The 18,683-nt window shown below is 33.0% G+C and overlaps 1 protein-coding gene across 1 annotated transcript; it reads left to right on the forward strand.

Annotated features, from left to right (window-relative positions):
- Window positions 1-9,762: 9,762 nt before the first annotated feature.
- On the forward strand, window positions 9,763-16,793 carry LOC141648053 (uncharacterized). The gene is made up of 7 exons (XM_074456500.1): window positions 9,763-10,449; window positions 11,387-11,694; window positions 11,975-12,706; window positions 13,958-14,086; window positions 14,595-14,798; window positions 15,278-15,478; window positions 16,164-16,793. Exons 1-7 carry the CDS (start codon window positions 10,203-10,205, stop codon window positions 16,281-16,283), a joined length of 1,941 nt encoding a protein of 646 aa, XP_074312601.1. The 5' UTR covers window positions 9,763-10,202; the 3' UTR covers window positions 16,284-16,793.
- The last annotated feature ends 1,890 nt before the right edge of the window (window positions 16,794-18,683 follow it).

Consider the following 18,683-nt stretch of genomic DNA (forward strand, 5'->3'; position numbering starts at 1 on the left):
ACTATAACCAATGTATAGTCTAAATATTTATCATAATCACCTTAAATCTCAATTTCTCATATAATCGATGAGAATTTATATGGGCATCTTTGTACAGTAACAAAATATTTCTGGAAGAAATGTATAATGCAGTTGGATTTTAATGTGCTGATTCACAGTGCCCAGTTTAAGAGATCAGCGATTTTATATAAAAATCTTAATGTGATTTTTAATCACGGGAACTACTCAGAAAAATCATTATGTGATTACACTCAATATAATGTCAATCCATACACGAACATTTCATTTCTTTATCGAGTAGTTTTTAGATCTCCAACATCATATATACTCATTCTCAGTGTAGTGTCTTGCCTTTAATAAAATTTCTACACGAGAGAATTTCAGCACTTATCTTTTCTTGAAGATAAACTCAAGGTTTATCAAAACGGGTATAGTAAGAACCCGGATGGCTTTAATTTGTCACATCTGAATCATTTCATGTCAACTTTCTTAGTTTGCCAAAAATACACGGCAAACTTTAATCAAAATTGGATGTATCTCAATAAATTCACTTATCACATGCCATATTTTTGTTGACTATATTCATCACACTAATCTTATTGTTAGTAATACTTTATCCAACCGGATAAATGATGTGACATATGACACAATATGTGTCTCATATATGTAGGCAAGACTCGTCAATATTCCAATGAGGAATATATTACTCTTTGAGTATTTTCATATGACCTTTCATGAGATATTTTCATTTCTTTCAATGAACAACTTTGGCTCAATAAGGCCACATCATTAAGCTTAATTAAGGCTTCTTTACTTGGCTCAATAAGGCCACATCATTAGGCTCAATTAAGGCCGCAATATTAAGCTTATCATAACGCCATATTTTTGATCTCTGCTACAGACAAAGCCATTATGAGATGTCGAATTCACTTCAAGGAATGGATCAAATTTCATATCTCATTATACTTTTCAACTTCAGGTGAACAAGAATCAATTCGCAAATAAATTTGCCTTCATAAAGACCGCTTTAAACTCAACAGCGGTACATATTCTCATAGAGGTGGACTTTCGGCCACTAGCATTTACACGTGGACTTCTGGCCACTTACACTTATACAACATGAATATATTGTACTGATGAGATGGTGTAAAATTAGTACACACCCCTTAAAACTTTGAACTTCAGGCCAAAGTTATAATATAGACATATCTCCTCATCATTATAAAATAAATCTTTTGAAACTTATAGTCCAAGATTATATGATATGTCCTTTTCCAAAACTTTTCACCACATATATAAAATTTCAGGTTTATGGATTGTTGTTTTACAAGATTAATGGATGAGTAAACATACCTCTCGATTGACTTGAAAAAAATTAGAGATTCGTGCTGATAACGTGTTGTGAAATAAAGAGGGGAGAATTGTAGAGAGAAGGTAAAGAATATGGGAGAGACAGAAATGTATTCTTATTCCATTATGAAGGGTATATATATACAATACAATGGAAGAAGGTTTCCATAAGACAATATATTCTAGAGTATTCTAAGATATGGACATCCATATAATAATATTTCATAACATATTTTTTATAATACATTTCACTACCTTTCCTTTTTAGTGTGGTTTGTAGTTTTACACTTTGTATTATAATTCTTTTCTTTGAAATTAATACGATTTCTATTTTTATTTGTAAGAAAGTAATATTTATGCCAAAATTTACCGACGAACAAAGTGAACACATAAATTCACATTTATGACGCGTTATGAACTGCTGACGGAGAAATGTGAAAATTTTACGATAAAATATAACCATTATCTGATAAATAAGAATTTATAAATGGTATAAAATGATCACATTTATTCTGTCATAATTTATGATCCGTCCCTAAAGACACCAACTGAAGTGAACAAGAAATTGGATCAATATCTTATTCCAGAATTTCAACTGAAATGACACCCAAAAGGCCTATATGACGAAAACTTGTAGTCCGTACTGTGGACCCAATAGATTTAGTGCCAAGCCCTAAAATTCTTGGGCCATTTGACATGGTACAATCAATGTAGTGGTGAGTTTATTTTTATTTTTGAAAAGAGAACAGATTGACTTTTACAAATTCTCATTTAATACGGAAATACCGCTTTAAACTTAAAACGAGTTAAATACTAATTTACTTCTATAAATAGGACAAAGTGACAAACATCTTATCATTTCCTAAATATTTCCTTTTTGTCTTATTTAAAATATTTGACTCATTTAAATCATAAGAAGGATATCCGTCTTAAGAGAGGCTAATAGTTAATGTATTATACAATTGGTTGTATATACAACTTATTCAATGTAGTTGAGTTTTGTTATAAAATTATCGAGTTCTACTAAAAAAATTATCGAGTTATGATACAAAGTTATTGAGCTTAACAGAATAATTATTAAGCTCAACAACTTGGTAAAATAGCTCAATAATTTGTAAAATAACTCAACAATTTTGTGTAAAAGCTCAATAACTTTGAGGCGATTGTACAATGCTATTGTACAACTGGTTATAGGATAGTATTTGTGGAGAGACTAGTGGTTTTCCTTTAGTTATCTTGGTCTTGATTTGCAAGAGTTAAGACTCATTGGCCATCATTTGTCCACTTTAGAACTCATGAGTCGTGACCAAGAGATATCGTCATTCACTATTTATTCGGTCAAAACTTTAACATATAAAAACTTTTAGCCACGGGATCTAAATGTAAGTTTTATTTTCAAATCATTTTCTCGAAAAGATGATCGATCTGGAGAAAAAAAATTGGTATTTTTGAATTCGAAAACACGAGTTATAACCTTTAAAGTTTTATGAATAAAAACAAATTAGGCCCATTTTTTTCGATTTATTTTCATTTTTTTTTTATTCAATTCTATTGATTGATTATTTATTCGATTATTCAGCTTTATTGATTGATTATTTCGATTGATTATTCGGCTCTATTGATTCATCATTTCACTCATCTCTATTGATTCAATTCTCACTCACTTGATTCACTCCACTAAATTCATCCAATTTCAATTTTGCGAATCTTAAACTTAATAGTTTTTATTAATATTATTAATATTATTATTATTATTATTATTATTATTTATTATTATTATTATTATTATCATTAATTTATTATTAATTAATCATCCTCATTATTTTTATCATTATGAATATTATGGTTATTAACATCAATAATATTCATATTAATATAATTAATAATATTACTATTACTATTATTATTATTAATAATATGAATATGAATATGAATATTAATTAATAATATTATTATTAATAACATTGTTAATTTTAATATTACTATCATTAATACCTAATTATTTTTTCGTATACGAATTTTACTCTTTCACATACTTTTTCATAACGTTCTATTATGTACCCTTTTCACCTAAAACTGAACCAAGTGAACTCTTAAATCAACATTTTTCCCTAAAACTTAATTTAATTGCTCAAATGATTTAAAACTTACAAGATAGATTCTAATTTTTCAAATAATTAATTAATTTACTTGTTATCAATTATTAATATTATTTGTTGAATTTTAATTAATCAACCAAATTTTATTTATTTGTTAAAGATGAAATTAGGGTCTGCCGATTTTTATTATCTAATTAGTTAAATTAGGATTGTTGGTGCTTCGTGGTGGCTACCTAATATGTCAAATTAGGATGATACACGGCTAGACTTTGAACATCAATCTAGCAAATTGGTGCTCCATTATTTCACCTAATTAGATTGTTGGCGAACCGTGGTTCATGGTGGCTATCTAGTTAATCACTCAAATTAGTATAATTATTATTATTATTATTATTATTATTATTATTATTATATTTAGCGTTAATATTAATATTAATATTAATATTATTTCAGTTCAATTCATCTCTAATCAGCTTAGTTCAGTTCAGCTCTATTCAGTTCAGCTCAGCTCAGCTCCATTCAGTTCAGCTCAGCTCCATTCAGTTCAGTTCAGTTCAGCTCAGCTTCATTCAGTTCAGTTCAGTTCAGTTCAGCTCAGCTCTATTCAGTTCCGTTCACCTCCATTCAATTCAGCTCAATTCAGTTCAGCTCTAAAAAGCGAGAAAAAACAGGGCTTTAATACTTCATACAAAGTGTCAAAGTTAGAGGGTACCATATAAATTTTCAGGTTTTTTTTAAAAAAGGTATTTATTGTAATTAAATTAAGAAAAAATAAAGGTGGACATTCTTTAATCGGGGATTTACATAAGCGTGATAATAGAAAGGAGCAGCGAGCCCCGTGCATAGTTAGAACATGGCAGCACAGAATCGTTTTAAAAATCAGACCGTTAATGACAGTGTGTCAGGCAGACAGTGTGGACCCCCATATTAGCTCTCCTTTCCAGGAAGCTTGACGTGACTCATCAAATATTTTGTTAATCCATACTCCCTTTTGGTCTCAATTCGAATAAATGGTCATTCCAATTAGCCTTCATTAAATCTTAAACTTAAGTTAAAACAGATTAAATATATATCAATTGTCTATATGAGAATTTGTATAGAAAAATTCGGTATATTTATCCTATGTATATAAGTGATATAATACTTGACGCGTCTTAAAATTAAAACGGATAGTCTTCTTAAACGAAAATTTGTGTTTCTATCAAGGTTAGATATGATGGGGCCTTTTCTATCAATCCTAGCTCATGCCATTTTAATACGGTTTGCTAACTCTCTGGTGATCGATATGTTTGTTTTAAGTTTTAAATGAGCTAAATTATACTTCGTATTCATTTAGATAGATTTTTGGCTCTTATTTATTTTGTATTTATCTCATCAATCAATTTAAAACATGTTAAATTTAAGACTGATATTTATATTGTAAACAAGTTGTGATTTATTTTGCATAATGTTCGCAAACGATATTGTGTTGATTGATGAAATAAAGGATGCAGTAAAGGAAATTAGGGCTTTAGGGACAAACTTTAAAATCTCGGGGTTTTGCTTTGAGCAAACAGAAGATGAAATATTTGAATATTTGGAGTGTAGATTTAGTGCAAATGCAGGTAAGGAGGCATGTTGTATCACTTTTGATGGGGAGATAGTCTATGATTATGACTTTTTTAGGTGTTTAGGATTTGTTATCAAGAGTGATGGTGAATTAGATGGAGATTTGGCTCATAGAATTAAAACAAGATGGTTGAAATGGAAAAAGGCCACTGGATTTCTATACAATTCGGATGTGTACCTTATAGGTTAAAAGGTAAATTTTATCGCACCATAATTAGGTCTGCGCTCATATATGCTACTTAGTGCTGGGCATTAAAACATGGACATACATGTACAAAAGATGAGAGTAGCTGAGATGCGTATGCTTCGCTGGATGTGTGGCCATACAAGAAAGGATAGGCTGATAAACGAGGCGGTCCAAGAGAAAGTAGGTGTTGCGTCGATTGAAGATAAGATGAGTGAAAATCGTTTAAGGTGGTTTGGCCTGACCATGTACACGGTTGAGGAGAACTGAGAGTTGGGGAATTGATAATATTGTTAGGGGAAGGGGAAGGGAAGACCGAAACAAACATGGATAAGGGTGGCTGAAAACAATATGAGTGTTTTAGGAATCGTTGAGAGTATAGCGAATGAGAGGGTATTGTGGAGAGAAATAATCCATGTTGAAGATTAGTTTGAATTTTAGATATTTCCCAATCTTTTATCATTTTTATTAAATATTTATTTACTGATTTTTTTTTAAAAAGAAATGACTTATACTCCGTAGTTTTTTTTTTTTTGTTTTACAAATCCGATTTGCCACTTTAATCTTTAGGAGGTATTTGGTAAACAATAGATTGATGAAATTTCAACATATTTATGGTTTTTAGCATGTTTGACTCAACAATCTATTAAATTACGTGTTTGGTAAATGACATATTGAAACAATAGATTGAGCTCCAATCTACTGTTTTCCAATATGCTGCTCCCCCAGCATATTCACTTTAGTAGATGGTAAAAAATGAATCTGTCTATAATTTACACATGTATACAACAATCTGTTAACCTAAACCCGCTAATTACCAAACACTTCTACTAAATCTGCTAATTGTAATATACTAGTCAAACATGCCAATCAAATATGTCATTTGTAATCTGTTTGACCAATCTACTTCTGCTAATTATAATCTGCTGAGTACCAAACAAGGTCGTACTGTCAACACAACATAGAGCAAATGAGAAATGGATTTAGAATCTTGGGGTAAGGGTTGGATATGAGATTAGAGGGGCCGAGGTTGGAATAGATTTAGAATCCATCCGGATTCTAACTTCATTTCAAAATGGTTCAACCAAGCATTAAAATGGATTAAATCCATTCCATTCCATTCCAACTTCCCCAACCAAACACCCCCAAAGTGTATTATTTGGAAACAAGAGTTACTTTCTTTATTCTATTTTTATTATCCCTTATTTCTTCTTAATTCTAATTTAGTGAGAAAATTAATTGAACGTCACATATTTACCCCTTCATATTTAATCACCCGTTCAATACTCAAAATACCTTGTCCTCATTTTCTAATTTTAAGAGTACCATTATTACTATCGCATTTTCTTAAATTATTTTCAAAACAGAAATAGGAATAATAAGAATGTAATAATTGTGTTTCGGATCAAGGCCGAAGAGACAATTGCATCGTTTTAGGGGGCGTTTGGTTCGAGGGGAAGGAATGAAATGGATTAGAATGTCATACCATTATGGAATGGATTCTAAATCTTATACTTGGTTTATAGTGCTTGGTTAAACCTTGGAATGAAATGAAATGTCAAACATTATGAAATAGAGTTAAAATCTTGGGGTAAGGGTTGGGTATGAGATTAGAGGGGGTTGGAATGGATTTAGAATCCATCCGGATTCTAACTCCATTCCAAAATAACTCAACCAAACATTAGAATGAATTAAATCTATTCCATTCCATTCCAGCTCCCCCAACCAAACACCCCCTTAATTTCATTTCGATTAGAGAAAATTGTTGATTACAGCCTTTTAAAAATCACTTTTTGAAAATTACAGCTTTATATAATTTTTTTTGAAAATTACATCCAAAATATTACTTTTCTTCTAAAATTGCACCAACTTGAGGTTTTTGGTGATTTTTGATGATGTTTTTATGACGTATCCTTTATTATTTGAGAGCCTACTTACCCAGATTTCTTACCTCTCCTTGACACAAACCAATTAATCACCCCAAACATCATAAAAACATCATCAAAAATCACCAAAAACCTCAAGTTGGTGCAATTTTAGAAGAAAAGTAATATTTTGGATGTAATTTTCAAAAAAAATTATATAAGGCTGTAATTTTCAAAAAGTGATTTTTAAAAGGCTGTAATCAACAATTTTCTCTTTCGATTACTATAATACAGAGTAACTCCATTTCATTGTGAAGTTTCCTTGAAGTTGGATGCAAATGAAGAATACCCACAATAATAAGCGACAGCACCAATCCAAAATTATATACTCATATGACGGGCTGGCATACATACAAGCATAATAAAACTATAATGTTTCATTTATCGAGATGGAAGAGAGAGATTTCCGTCTTAATATTAAAACGGATTAAATATTATTCCATATAAGAATATAGGACAAAATCCTTTACTATGTCTAATACATTTTGCCTTATTCATTCTAATATGCATAGTTAATCCGTTTTAAATTTAAGACAGACAAAAATTCGTAACAAGGTTTTAATCCTCAACAAATATGGTCAGCTATAATATGATACGCATAGTCGCATACATATAAAGATGTAATCATAAGATACATCATCACCTTTATTCAAATGACAGTTTGTATGGCTTTTTAATGGACAAACCTCACCTAACCATAGTAATTGCCATAGTATATGTGCTTCAACCTGTAAAGTGTCATGTAACTATTGACTTTGTTAGTTGAATTATTCATAGGTAACCAATTATTTCATCGGTTGGTCTCTCTTATGACGATCACAAATTGTAACGATCTCAAATATAACCACTTTAACATAAAAAGTAACCACTCATAAAATATTACCTACGATATTAAATAATGGTCATATTTTTTATTAAATGGTCACGTTTAGGTTTGTCACAATTTATGCCGAAAAAAAAAAAACATGTCACATATGAGAATTTGCATTATTTCATTTTATTCCAATGGACCACTCATTTATTTGATTTTCCTTTAACCTACAAGATTTAAGGAAAAAAAATCTTACTCAAAACAAGAATATAAATTGAGCTAACAATAGGTCTTGGTATTGACGGGTGGGGCGAACAGACGGGTAAATACCTCTAATAAAATGGGTAGGGGGGACAAGGTGGGGCACCCCCATGTGCTTTCCACTTTATGGTAAATGGATATTTTGTGAGGGAAAGTGGTATCCGTCTATACGTATAGACGGATAGTGTTCGTCTATAATGAGAATTTGTGTTGAGCTAAATAAAATATTAATAAAAACCAATATCTTATTTGAACTTTGTTTTTCATTACTGTGAGAATTTGACTAGCGATTAGATTTGCTCCATAACTTAACCTGGTTAAAAATAGTAAAATTTTTGGTTTCACCTTTACTTATCTTATAAAAAAAAGAATTTGTTGTTACGTCACCTTATATACTGTGTACATTAGCGAATATGTATATAATAATTTATTTTGTATTCATGATTCTAACTTCTAAGCTTTAAGCTCAGGTTTCAAATACGATTCTTCATTTATTTCTAATGACTCTTAAGTCTTGACAATATACGTATTTGTATTTTTTAAGACTATGTTGTAACATCTTAAATTTTTGGGATTAGATGTTATCAATTCGTTGTTATTCATGTAAAAGCATGGCTTTCTAATAACCTTGAAGCCATAATACAAAGCTAAAATTTACCGTCTTTTATATCAACAAATTAAGTTAAAGCAACTCGTAGAAAAACTAAAAGTACTTACTTATTCACTCATTAGAATTTTATCTATTTTCTATCATGCCAAAATTACATATTTACTCCTCCCATATTCATAAGCTAAATATAACAAACCTTATAATTTTTTTTTTTTTAATCTTATCCCTCAATTCTGAAAACGTTTTTAAATCCGTTACTAGACGAGTCTACCTTGTAGCTTGACTTGGCAAATAAGTCAAATGAGTCATGTGCGATGAGTTTAGTTTAGGTTGGGGTCATTTAGGTTTGCAATCATTTGAGTCAGAACGTACCATTTTCAATTCAAATGTCTTGCTATATACTTCAACCATTCTAATTAATTCTATACATTTGCTTTATACACGTATATCAATGCTCGTTTTTTTTTGTTTATATTTTTTGTTACATATTACTAAAAATTATAAAAATTTGATATTCATAATCTATTAGAAGTTATATCGGAGATTCTCCTTACACATAAATAGTGTTCAAAAAGTAAATGTATAAAATTCATTGGAATAGAAGAAGTACCAAGTTATTTAAGAATAATGATCCATATACGATAATAAAAAAAGTAAGATCAAATCAATTCAACTCACGGATACAAGTTGCTTATTGATCGGATACGAGTCGGGTTATAACTTATACTTGTAGGACCCAAGTTTATCAATATTGCATGATAGGCTAGTACTCTAGTAGACGAAGACTAGGGACAGACATACAGACAGCCCAATCCCGTGCTACAAGAGAGAGAAAATCATGCTTGACTAAACTTCTCTATTGTTTCCAATATTTTATTCATTATTATATTAATATAGTAATCAAGTATTTTTCCATATTTAAATACAACAACAAATTATAAATAATTAATAAAAAAAAGAAATCCGAAATTCAAACGCCGCCTATAAAAAAAACCGCCGGTTTCTTCTCTCATTCTCTCTCCTCCATTTTCTAGAGAGAGAAAGCTTCGAAACCCTAGCTATGGCGGACCTCATTCCTCAATAACCAATCATTCAATCAATCGACACCTCCATTGATTTCTTCGATTCGTTATTCCTTCAATTGTAACATTATTGCTCGTCATTTCGATCGAAGCAAACCAATGTCAGAGGAGTTTCGCACAATTTTATTTTCGGCTAGGGTTTCGACGTCGTTGCGATCGCAAATCTCTCGCGATCCTACTTAAATATTCTGCATTTTATTATAATCGTCTATTTTGTTATTAATTGTTTATCATTGACATTTTGCGAGAAATTGGGGATTTTTTTGGGAGAAATGGAGAGGGTAAGGAGGTGCGTAAGAACGGTCTTCTTCATGGTAGCGATGTTTGCGTCGTTGTTGGTGCAATGTTTGCCGGTTTTGGTAGCGATTGGAGATGTGTTGGTGCCATGCATGTTGATATCAAGCTTTACTTGTGTTAAATGTTATGGAATTAAAGAGTTATTAGTTCGTCGTTATTCTTTCAAGAGCTCTTTGATTGATATTCCGATTGTGTCCGTTGTTAGATCTCTGCTCATCACCTGTATGTTCTTCAATTTCATTACTTTTACTACCTCGTGTTTTATTCGGTTCGATTTCGGATTTTGTGTGTGAAGTTTTTTTTTTTTTTTTTTTTTTGAAAATTCTATGATTTGGTAATCGTGTTTCGACTATTGACAAATTTGGATGGTTTGTGTGTTTCATTCTGTGTATGTATAATGTATGTATGTTTTGAAAAGACGTTGATTGATGGACGGTAATGGTTTGAGAGGTATTGGATATAATGTGCTTTACCCTGAAGTTGTTGAGTTTGTTTGGTAGCTAATATTAGCTGTTAGTCTTCGGTAAGGCAGTTTACACAAATATTGCGTAAAACGGATCCAACCACCAAGAAATCAGGTACCATTTTAGTGGAAAGTAATTGTCAAACTTACCCGTTTTACAATGTACTTGTGTAATTAGTGACCCTTGGTGAGGATTTTTTTTTTGTTTTCGTGGTGGGGGTTATGTAAGGTTGACACGGTCTATTATGATGAATTGGTGTATTGTTGTTGCTTAGTTGGGGGAGGTTCGCTTTAGTCCAAAATATGTGAGTCTTGTTGATTACCTATCATGGCTAGATCTGCTGTGGTTAACGCCAGGAATTGCTGACTTTGTATGTTTTTGCGGTTGTGGCTTTGTAAGGAAATGGTTTTGCACTGAGACTTGTATAAGGCAGTTTCACATGTTAAAGAGTGTGAGACCAATTGAAATACTTTTATGTGTCTCGTTTAATTATATGGTCAATGATGTGTGTCGCATATAAGACCGTCTCATCTACGTTTTCCTGATGTTTTTGTATTTGGTTGTTCCTGGTGGCAATTGAATAGTGACCATGGTTATTGAAATCTTGGTTTACTGTAATAGTCGCATATAAGACTGTCTCATTTCTGGTAGGCAAGTTGTCTACGACCTTCTGAGAGATTATTCTGTAATGGCAGGTGTATATTCGTTCTGTGATGCTCCTGCTCTCTCTCACGGTCCATACATGGGAATCGTAACATTATGCTCCATTTCTTCGATTCTTCTTCTATCAGTGAAGGCCTGTGTTTTCTCAGTGAATTCTCAGATAGAAGCTGAGGCGTCACATTCTCTTGCAAGGCGCATTCTACATTTAAAGAAGTCTTGGGGAATGCCGGTCCTGTTTTTGTCATCTGTAGTCTTTGCTCTTGGCCATATGGTTATTGCCTACCGAACTAGCTGTAAGGCAAGGAGGAAAGTGCTATTTCATCGTGTCGACCCTGAGACAGTAGGTCTTCTACTGGTTTATTTTGTGGTTGAATTGCTTTATTTGATCTTTTATTTTCTCTTGAGGATGCAACCAACCATATTGGTCTTGTCTGCTGTTATTTTTTGTATTGCTGCTTTCTCAAACCCTGATACTTGAGTGCTATGTTCGGTTTATTTAGGGTGCTGATTTTGGCAATTTAGTAACTCTTCTATTGAACATAATCCGTGTTTGCTGTTCTTATTAACGTTTTTTATACAGTTTTATGAATTGTTCTGATATGTCCCTTTTTCCTCAATAGGTTCTGTCATGTAAGAGTTTACTTTCTGCCTATCAAAAACTCCCAAGGTCCCCCGTCCCCTCCACAGCAAAGGCAACCCCCAAAAGTGACAGTGAGGCCAGGAAAAAAGCTTATGGCTTGGCTCGTTATGAAGATACCTTGCCTGTCAGGTTACTTGCTGACATTGACAGCTTATTCACTACTTGCCAAGGTTTTGCAGTCCATTACAAGATTAGTATGCCTAGCTCTCCTCCACGTTCTCTTTCTTCTACGACCTTCGTTGAACCTGGCAGGAGTTGCAACCCTCAGCTAGGCATTGCGAGAGTCAAATTAGATAGGACGTCGAGTTGTCTGTCAAAGACCCAGAACCCCCTGCATAGAAGCTATAGCAATCAATTCCACTCTTCTTCTTTGTATGATCCATTACTGGACGGTTCTGCATGCTCAGCTATTTTTTCTGATGAAATTCCTCCTTTGAATCTTGATTCTACTGATGAGAAGGATGAAGTCAGGGATTTGAGCCCTCTAAAACTGGACTTAGATTTAGAGGCAAATGGCCAGTGTGGTATTGTCTTGGTGCATGGATTCGGAGGAGGAGTTTTCTCATGGAGGCATGTCATGGGCACGCTGGCCCGACAAGTTGGATCCCCCGTTGCAGCTTTTGATCGGCCCGGCTGGGGTTTAACTCCTAGGCAAAATAAGAAGGATTGGGAAGAAAAACAACTACCAAACCCATACAAACTTGAAACCCAGGTACCTTCTTTTGTTATTCAGAATGGATATTTACTTTATTATTATGAGGTTTTTATAACTTCATGTTTGATGACTTTCTGGTAAAGCTAATTTCTCACTTCAAACAACTGTTCTCTGAGGGATAATTTTGCGATTTTGCATGTGTACATATCATAGGCTCATAGTACAGTTCTAGAGCACCTGTTTTAGCCAATAACATTTAGGGGGCGTTTGTTTCGTGCATGGGTATGGGTTTAGAATTAGGAATCATACCTGGGTGGTATGGGGTTGGAATTTGATTCCTCATACCATGCGTTTGTTTTAATTCTGAGTGGTATGGGTTTGGAGTTCAATTAAAAGTTAAAATCAGTAAAATAAAATATTTTAAATCAAAATTTTTAGTATTATAAAATCATGAAAATAAAAATTTAATCAAATAAGTATATAGAAGATTTGATTTACATTATGCCATATTTTTATTTCACAATTTTGCTTATTTTAATTTCATTCCCATGGGTATCAATCTCATACCCATCCTCCTCCTTGGGTATGAGAAACCCATACTTCATGGGTTTGAGATATGGGTATGAAACCGCTACATTTGCCAACCAAACACATGGCATGGGTTTAGCTCATTCTAAACCCACCTCATACCTTTTTCAAGTGAACCAAACACCCCCTAATGGGTTTAGCTTAATGATACGGCTAGTTTTATTTGCTGTTGGATCCCCTTACTAAAGATAAAATTATTTTATTTGCTCTAATTTTTGTGGCCATGGCTAGTTTTCCTGATTAGTGTAACGAAGATTTCTACAGTAAGTGAGTGTCTTGCTCTGCAATAATAAAATTATATCCAGTAAATTTGGATTCATTACATTTCTACATGGAACAAGTGATACGAAATAGAAGTGGAATGGATACATATATATCAATTATCAAGTAGTTAAGTGGTTGAAGAGCTTAAGTAAAGATAACTGAATGGACACTGGTGCCGTCCGACTTCTGACAGTGTATTTTTTTTATTATTATGTTTTACCTTCAAAATATATCTAAAATGAGTTTTTATGAATGTTTAAAATATGAAAATAAGTTGGATCTTGGAATTAGAAAACTAATTTGCTTTTTATCTGTTTTCTTGTCGGGGTGCTTACCTGCTAGTGCGCCCTTTCTTAGTCATTTTTTGATTCTTAGATTCTCACTGTGTTTGAAGTTTGAACTTATGTGATGATATTGTTTCTATAATGGTTTGACACTGTATTCGTTTTGTTGCAGGTGGATCTGCTACTATCCTTTTGTTTAGAAATGGGGTTTTCTTCTGTTATACTAGTCGGTCACGATGATGGCGGCTCACTTGCTTTAAGGGCAGCAGAGAAAGTGCGATCTTCTGGAAGCGCTTCAAATGTGAGTATATCCACTTGTGTATATTTTATTTGAATGACTTGAGCTGTTTTGCTCATCATCCGAGTTTTGTTGAATACTTGAATGGGTGTCTTGCATGATTATTATGTAGATAATTGTAAAGAGCATACACTTGATGACTTTCCATTAACCTTCTCCATGCGTTTTGATATCATAGCAATTTTGTAATGTTTGCTAGTCTCTCAATTACTTCGCTTCTTCTGTCCTGTCTTGAAACATGACGATTGTAAGACTTTTGTTGGGCATGCTTTTTGTAGGGTTGGTGCTTTTAGTTAGAAATTGGTTGAGTTTTTGAAACATAGGAATGCATATATTTACCAAATTGCCTTTCGATTCTAATACTACTTTCCCTTATTGGTTTTCTTACAACTCAAACAAACTTGAAGGGACAACCGTTGTGAGTCGGATGGAGTTTGCTATCTGTTCCTTGAACTCAAAAACCTCAATTATTATCTGTAATCTTAACTTTGTGAATCTTTTGAAATTTCAGGTTGTCATCAAAGCAGTAGTGTTATTGAGTGTAGATTTGTCTAGAGATGTTGTTCCATCCTTTGCAAGGATTCTCTTACGTACTTCACTGGGGAAGAAGCACTTGGTTCAACCACTCCTTCGAACCGAAATCACACAGGTGGTGAACCGGCGCGCATGGTATGATGCTACCAAGCTCACAACTGATGTGTTAAATCTATACAAGGTACATAGTGATTATAGTCGTCTCAAGTTTTTTCATCTCTTTTTCTTGAGCTATGTTATTCTGAATCTTCTCTTTTTAACCTGTAAACACCAAACTTAAGGATATATGGGTCTCGGCCCTTGTCACTTCTGTAATCGTCCTAGAATAGTCAAATAGGAAGGCACACCTGACAAAAGTAGAAGGAGAGACCGTGTACGAAACATTCAGTATGGTATTTAATGATTTCAAATCTTGTTTCTTAAATATCTCTTTTGCATTTTGAAACTCCAAATATTTAAATTTTGTACTTATATTTTGGTTTTGAAGACGTGCTGCACTCATTTATATGATCCCGGGTCCCCATGTCTAAAAAATTGAGTCACGTTGTGTCCGACTACATGTACCAGACACCCCTATTTTTGTTCGAGTAACATGGTCGTCGATGGTCAATCACTCAATATAAGCTGATATGCTCTACGTATGTAAATGCATTCTATCAGGCTCCTCTTTGTGTGGAAGGTTGGGATGAAGCTCTCCATGATATTGGCAAGCTGTCTAGTGAAACAGTGCTTTCGCCCCAAAATGCCGGTTTGCTACTGAAAGCAGTCCAAGACTTGCCTGTTTTGGTTGTCACTGGGGCTGAAGACGCTCTTGTCTCTCTACGGTCTGCTCAAACTATGGCTTCAAAATTTGTAGATTCTGTAAGTATTTGTGTTTTCACATTCTCTTTCCCTTCTTAATCTATCATTACAGAAATAAGATAGATAACACCCTCTCCATCCCATTGACCTTGCCGGTTAAAGGACTTAATCCACCTTTTAACTTTCCGCCAATTAGAAACAAGAGTAAATGAAACACTTACACTTTGTATCATCTTGAAAATGATTAGTTTATTTTTAATCATCTTTGGAATGCTGAATTATTGTTTTAAGTTTTAATACTTTCGATTAGACCATGCAAATGGCTCATTGGGCAAGTACCCAGGTCAATTCAAGTTGGGTGATTTCTGATATGCTTGCATTCGGATTTGGGTTAGGCCGAAATCACATGTTTCTGGTTTGTGTATGTTTTCAGTGTTATAATCCGGTCATCATGTGTATGTGTATGTTTTGGGTGTTTTATCTGATTACCTTGTGTATGTGTATGTTTTGGTTATTATCTGATCACCTTGGGTACGTGTATGTATCGGGTGTAACATTTTGGGTTCGTAATTCGTATCTATTTTGGATATTATTATCTAGTCATTTAGGGTGTGTGTGGGTAATCGGATTAGCTTTGTGCTTTTGCTTGATTCTATTTTTGACGTATGTCGGCACGTGAGGCTAGGTTTCATGGTGCTTTTTATCAGAGATTTTAATTCTAATTAAAAGTGGTTCAAATATGCAGAGACTAGTTGCTATATCAGGGTGTGGCCATCTTCCTCATGAGGAATGTCCGAAGGCGTTGCTTGCAGCCATGTGCCCTTTCATTAATCGAGCCCTGTTTAATTCTGGAATTCAGGAGTAATACAATTGAGAAGTCGGGTCACATGGACATGGTTAGTAGCTTGTTCTGCTTGTGAACAACCAGGGCTGTACAAAGGCTCTGATTGGGAGAGGGCTTGTTTTGAAGGGCCTGTTCATCTTTTCCACCTTGGCTCAATCCTTGCTTGCCGAGTTGCCGCAGTAGCTCATCGAGAAGAACCGGGTCATTTGTCTGCCGTACCTCTTCCATGGTGCTAGTGGCAGCTTCATCACTTGCGACTTTGTTTTAGTTGGGGGATTTTTAGTGTGGGGTTTAAATGTAAATCTTTGTTAGTTTTTTATTTTAATTTAATATTGTTGAGGGTAGCTGTGAATGTTTAGAGATCGTGTTAATGACCACCAAAGGGTGGGCATTGACATGTTGTACACCATTTTAATGGATCTGCGCATTAGGAACTTCTGTAATGAATGCAGTGATTCTCATCTTCAAGGATGAGAAGATTTGAGAAATACCTTGATGCTTTATACTTTAAACATCGAAAATTGTCAAAAAGATGCGGTTTCTCACGAAAATTTGTTGATGGGTGAACGTAATGGTAATTCATTACATGACGACTTTATTTGATTGATGGTGTTTGTATTATGAAGATGTTTTAGTCTAGTGGTTAAGACTGATATATTATAGACAATATGCCACATTCATTGGGTAGATTCTTTAGATGATGCACATTCGTATGAGCAAACATGTACACCCACATAACTGTATTAATTATTCATAAATTGCTTGAAAATTGATATCCTTAAAACATAAATACATTAGATTAGAGGCCGTCAAGGGTGAGACCGACGAGAGAATTGCCCTGGAAGGCCACTTAAGTACTTAACCCTAAATCCGCCCAAGGAACAGATGGCTAGGCTGCCTCATGGGTTAGGTGGGCTAAGCGAAATAACAGATCGCTGTGTGATGTGAAATTAATCTTGCAAGGCTAATATTATCGTAATATGAAGATTGAGTTTCAGCACAAGTTTTGTTTGCGTTAAAGCAGCTTAGATTCCAGTCGATCTTAAGGTGAGTCTTGAAAATTAAGGCGAGTCTTGGGTTTCCAAGACTCATTTTAAGACTATTCGATAGTGAAATGTGCGTGATAAAATGGAGTGATTTAGAGAATTTTTACGTGGATGAGAGGCACATTGGGAAATTAAAGAAGTCTGAATTGGATTTTAAAATTAAAATAAGTCTTTTTTTTGTGCTAATACTCATTGTTGGGTCATGGGATAACCTCATAAACATAAAACATAGTGTATGAGTAATATTATTGGACATGAGTTGGTCTTCCTTAAGACAGGTTATTTTCGTCTGAAACAATAAGATGAAATTTTGAGATCATTTTACAGCCAAATATGACCATTTTTTGGGGAATTTTTTTTTTTATCAATAAGCTATAATACTAGCTTGACCACTTTTTGTTAGTGTCTTGCCCTCATACTTGAGTCAAAGCAATTTAGATTTCCGTCGGTTTTAAGGTGAGTCTTGGACTCATTTTAAGACTCTTCAATAGCAAAATATGAGTAATAAAATGGATCCTGTATAGTAATTTAGAGAATTTTTACGTGGCTAAGGGACACAGTAAATAATAAAAAAGTCTGAATTAGATCTTAAAAATAAAATAATAAAATCTTTTTCTTGCTAATACTCATTGTTGTGTCTTGGGATAAACTCATAAACATAAACATAGTGTACGAGTAATATTATTCGACATGAGTTCGTCTCTTAAGACTGGTCATCCCCTATTTACTAAATGAATAGGCAACCTAAAAAATTTTCCCTCCAAAAAGCATCTTTTTAAATAAGGTAACTAATAACACTTATGTATACATTAACTAAGTAAGGTAACTAATAATCCTAATAATTCATTTCATTAACATATTATCTTTTCATTAAAATTAACCTTTTCATCAAATTATATTTTTTTGACTAAACTCTAATCTATAATATTTTAATTAAAATATTTTAATAAAAAAATTGTATCAAACTATGATTTATTAAATATTTTACTGATTCTATTATTTGAAAATGATTTGACTTATATACTATGTATGAAACAAAATTAAACCGTTTTAATTACTTTCGAGACAAAAAAAATGAGAAAATTTATAAATTGGAATCATTAACTTTACATTATAAATAAAATATTATTTACAAAAATACATTTCAACATGCTGCTCAATTCTTTTAATTAATTTTTAGTTTCAATTTTTTATTTCTCAAAGCAAAATGCAATGATGAGAAAAATGAAAAACTAATGAGATACCACTATCATATACTGTATCTAATTTAGTAAAAATAAATAAATTATGAGCTATGCATTTAATGCACGGGGTTTAACCTAATTAAGTAATATAAAAATAAAAATTCTATAAATACCGCGCATTTATTGCACGG

Source organism: Silene latifolia, chromosome 3 (genome assembly GCF_048544455.1).
Source record: "Silene latifolia isolate original U9 population chromosome 3, ASM4854445v1, whole genome shotgun sequence".
NCBI classification, from domain to species: domain Eukaryota; kingdom Viridiplantae; phylum Streptophyta; class Magnoliopsida; order Caryophyllales; family Caryophyllaceae; genus Silene; species Silene latifolia.

Coding starts and splice junctions, on each gene's coding strand:
- LOC141648053 (XM_074456500.1), top strand. CDS start 10,203: ATGGAGAGGGTAAGGAGGTGCGTAAGAACGGTCTTCTTCATGGTAGCG. Junction 14,087..14,594: donor CTTCTGGAAGCGCTTCAAAT/GTGAGTATATCC, acceptor TTGAAATTTCAG/GTTGTCATCAAAGCAGTAGT. Junction 15,479..16,163: donor CTTCAAAATTTGTAGATTCT/GTAAGTATTTGT, acceptor TCAAATATGCAG/AGACTAGTTGCTATATCAGG.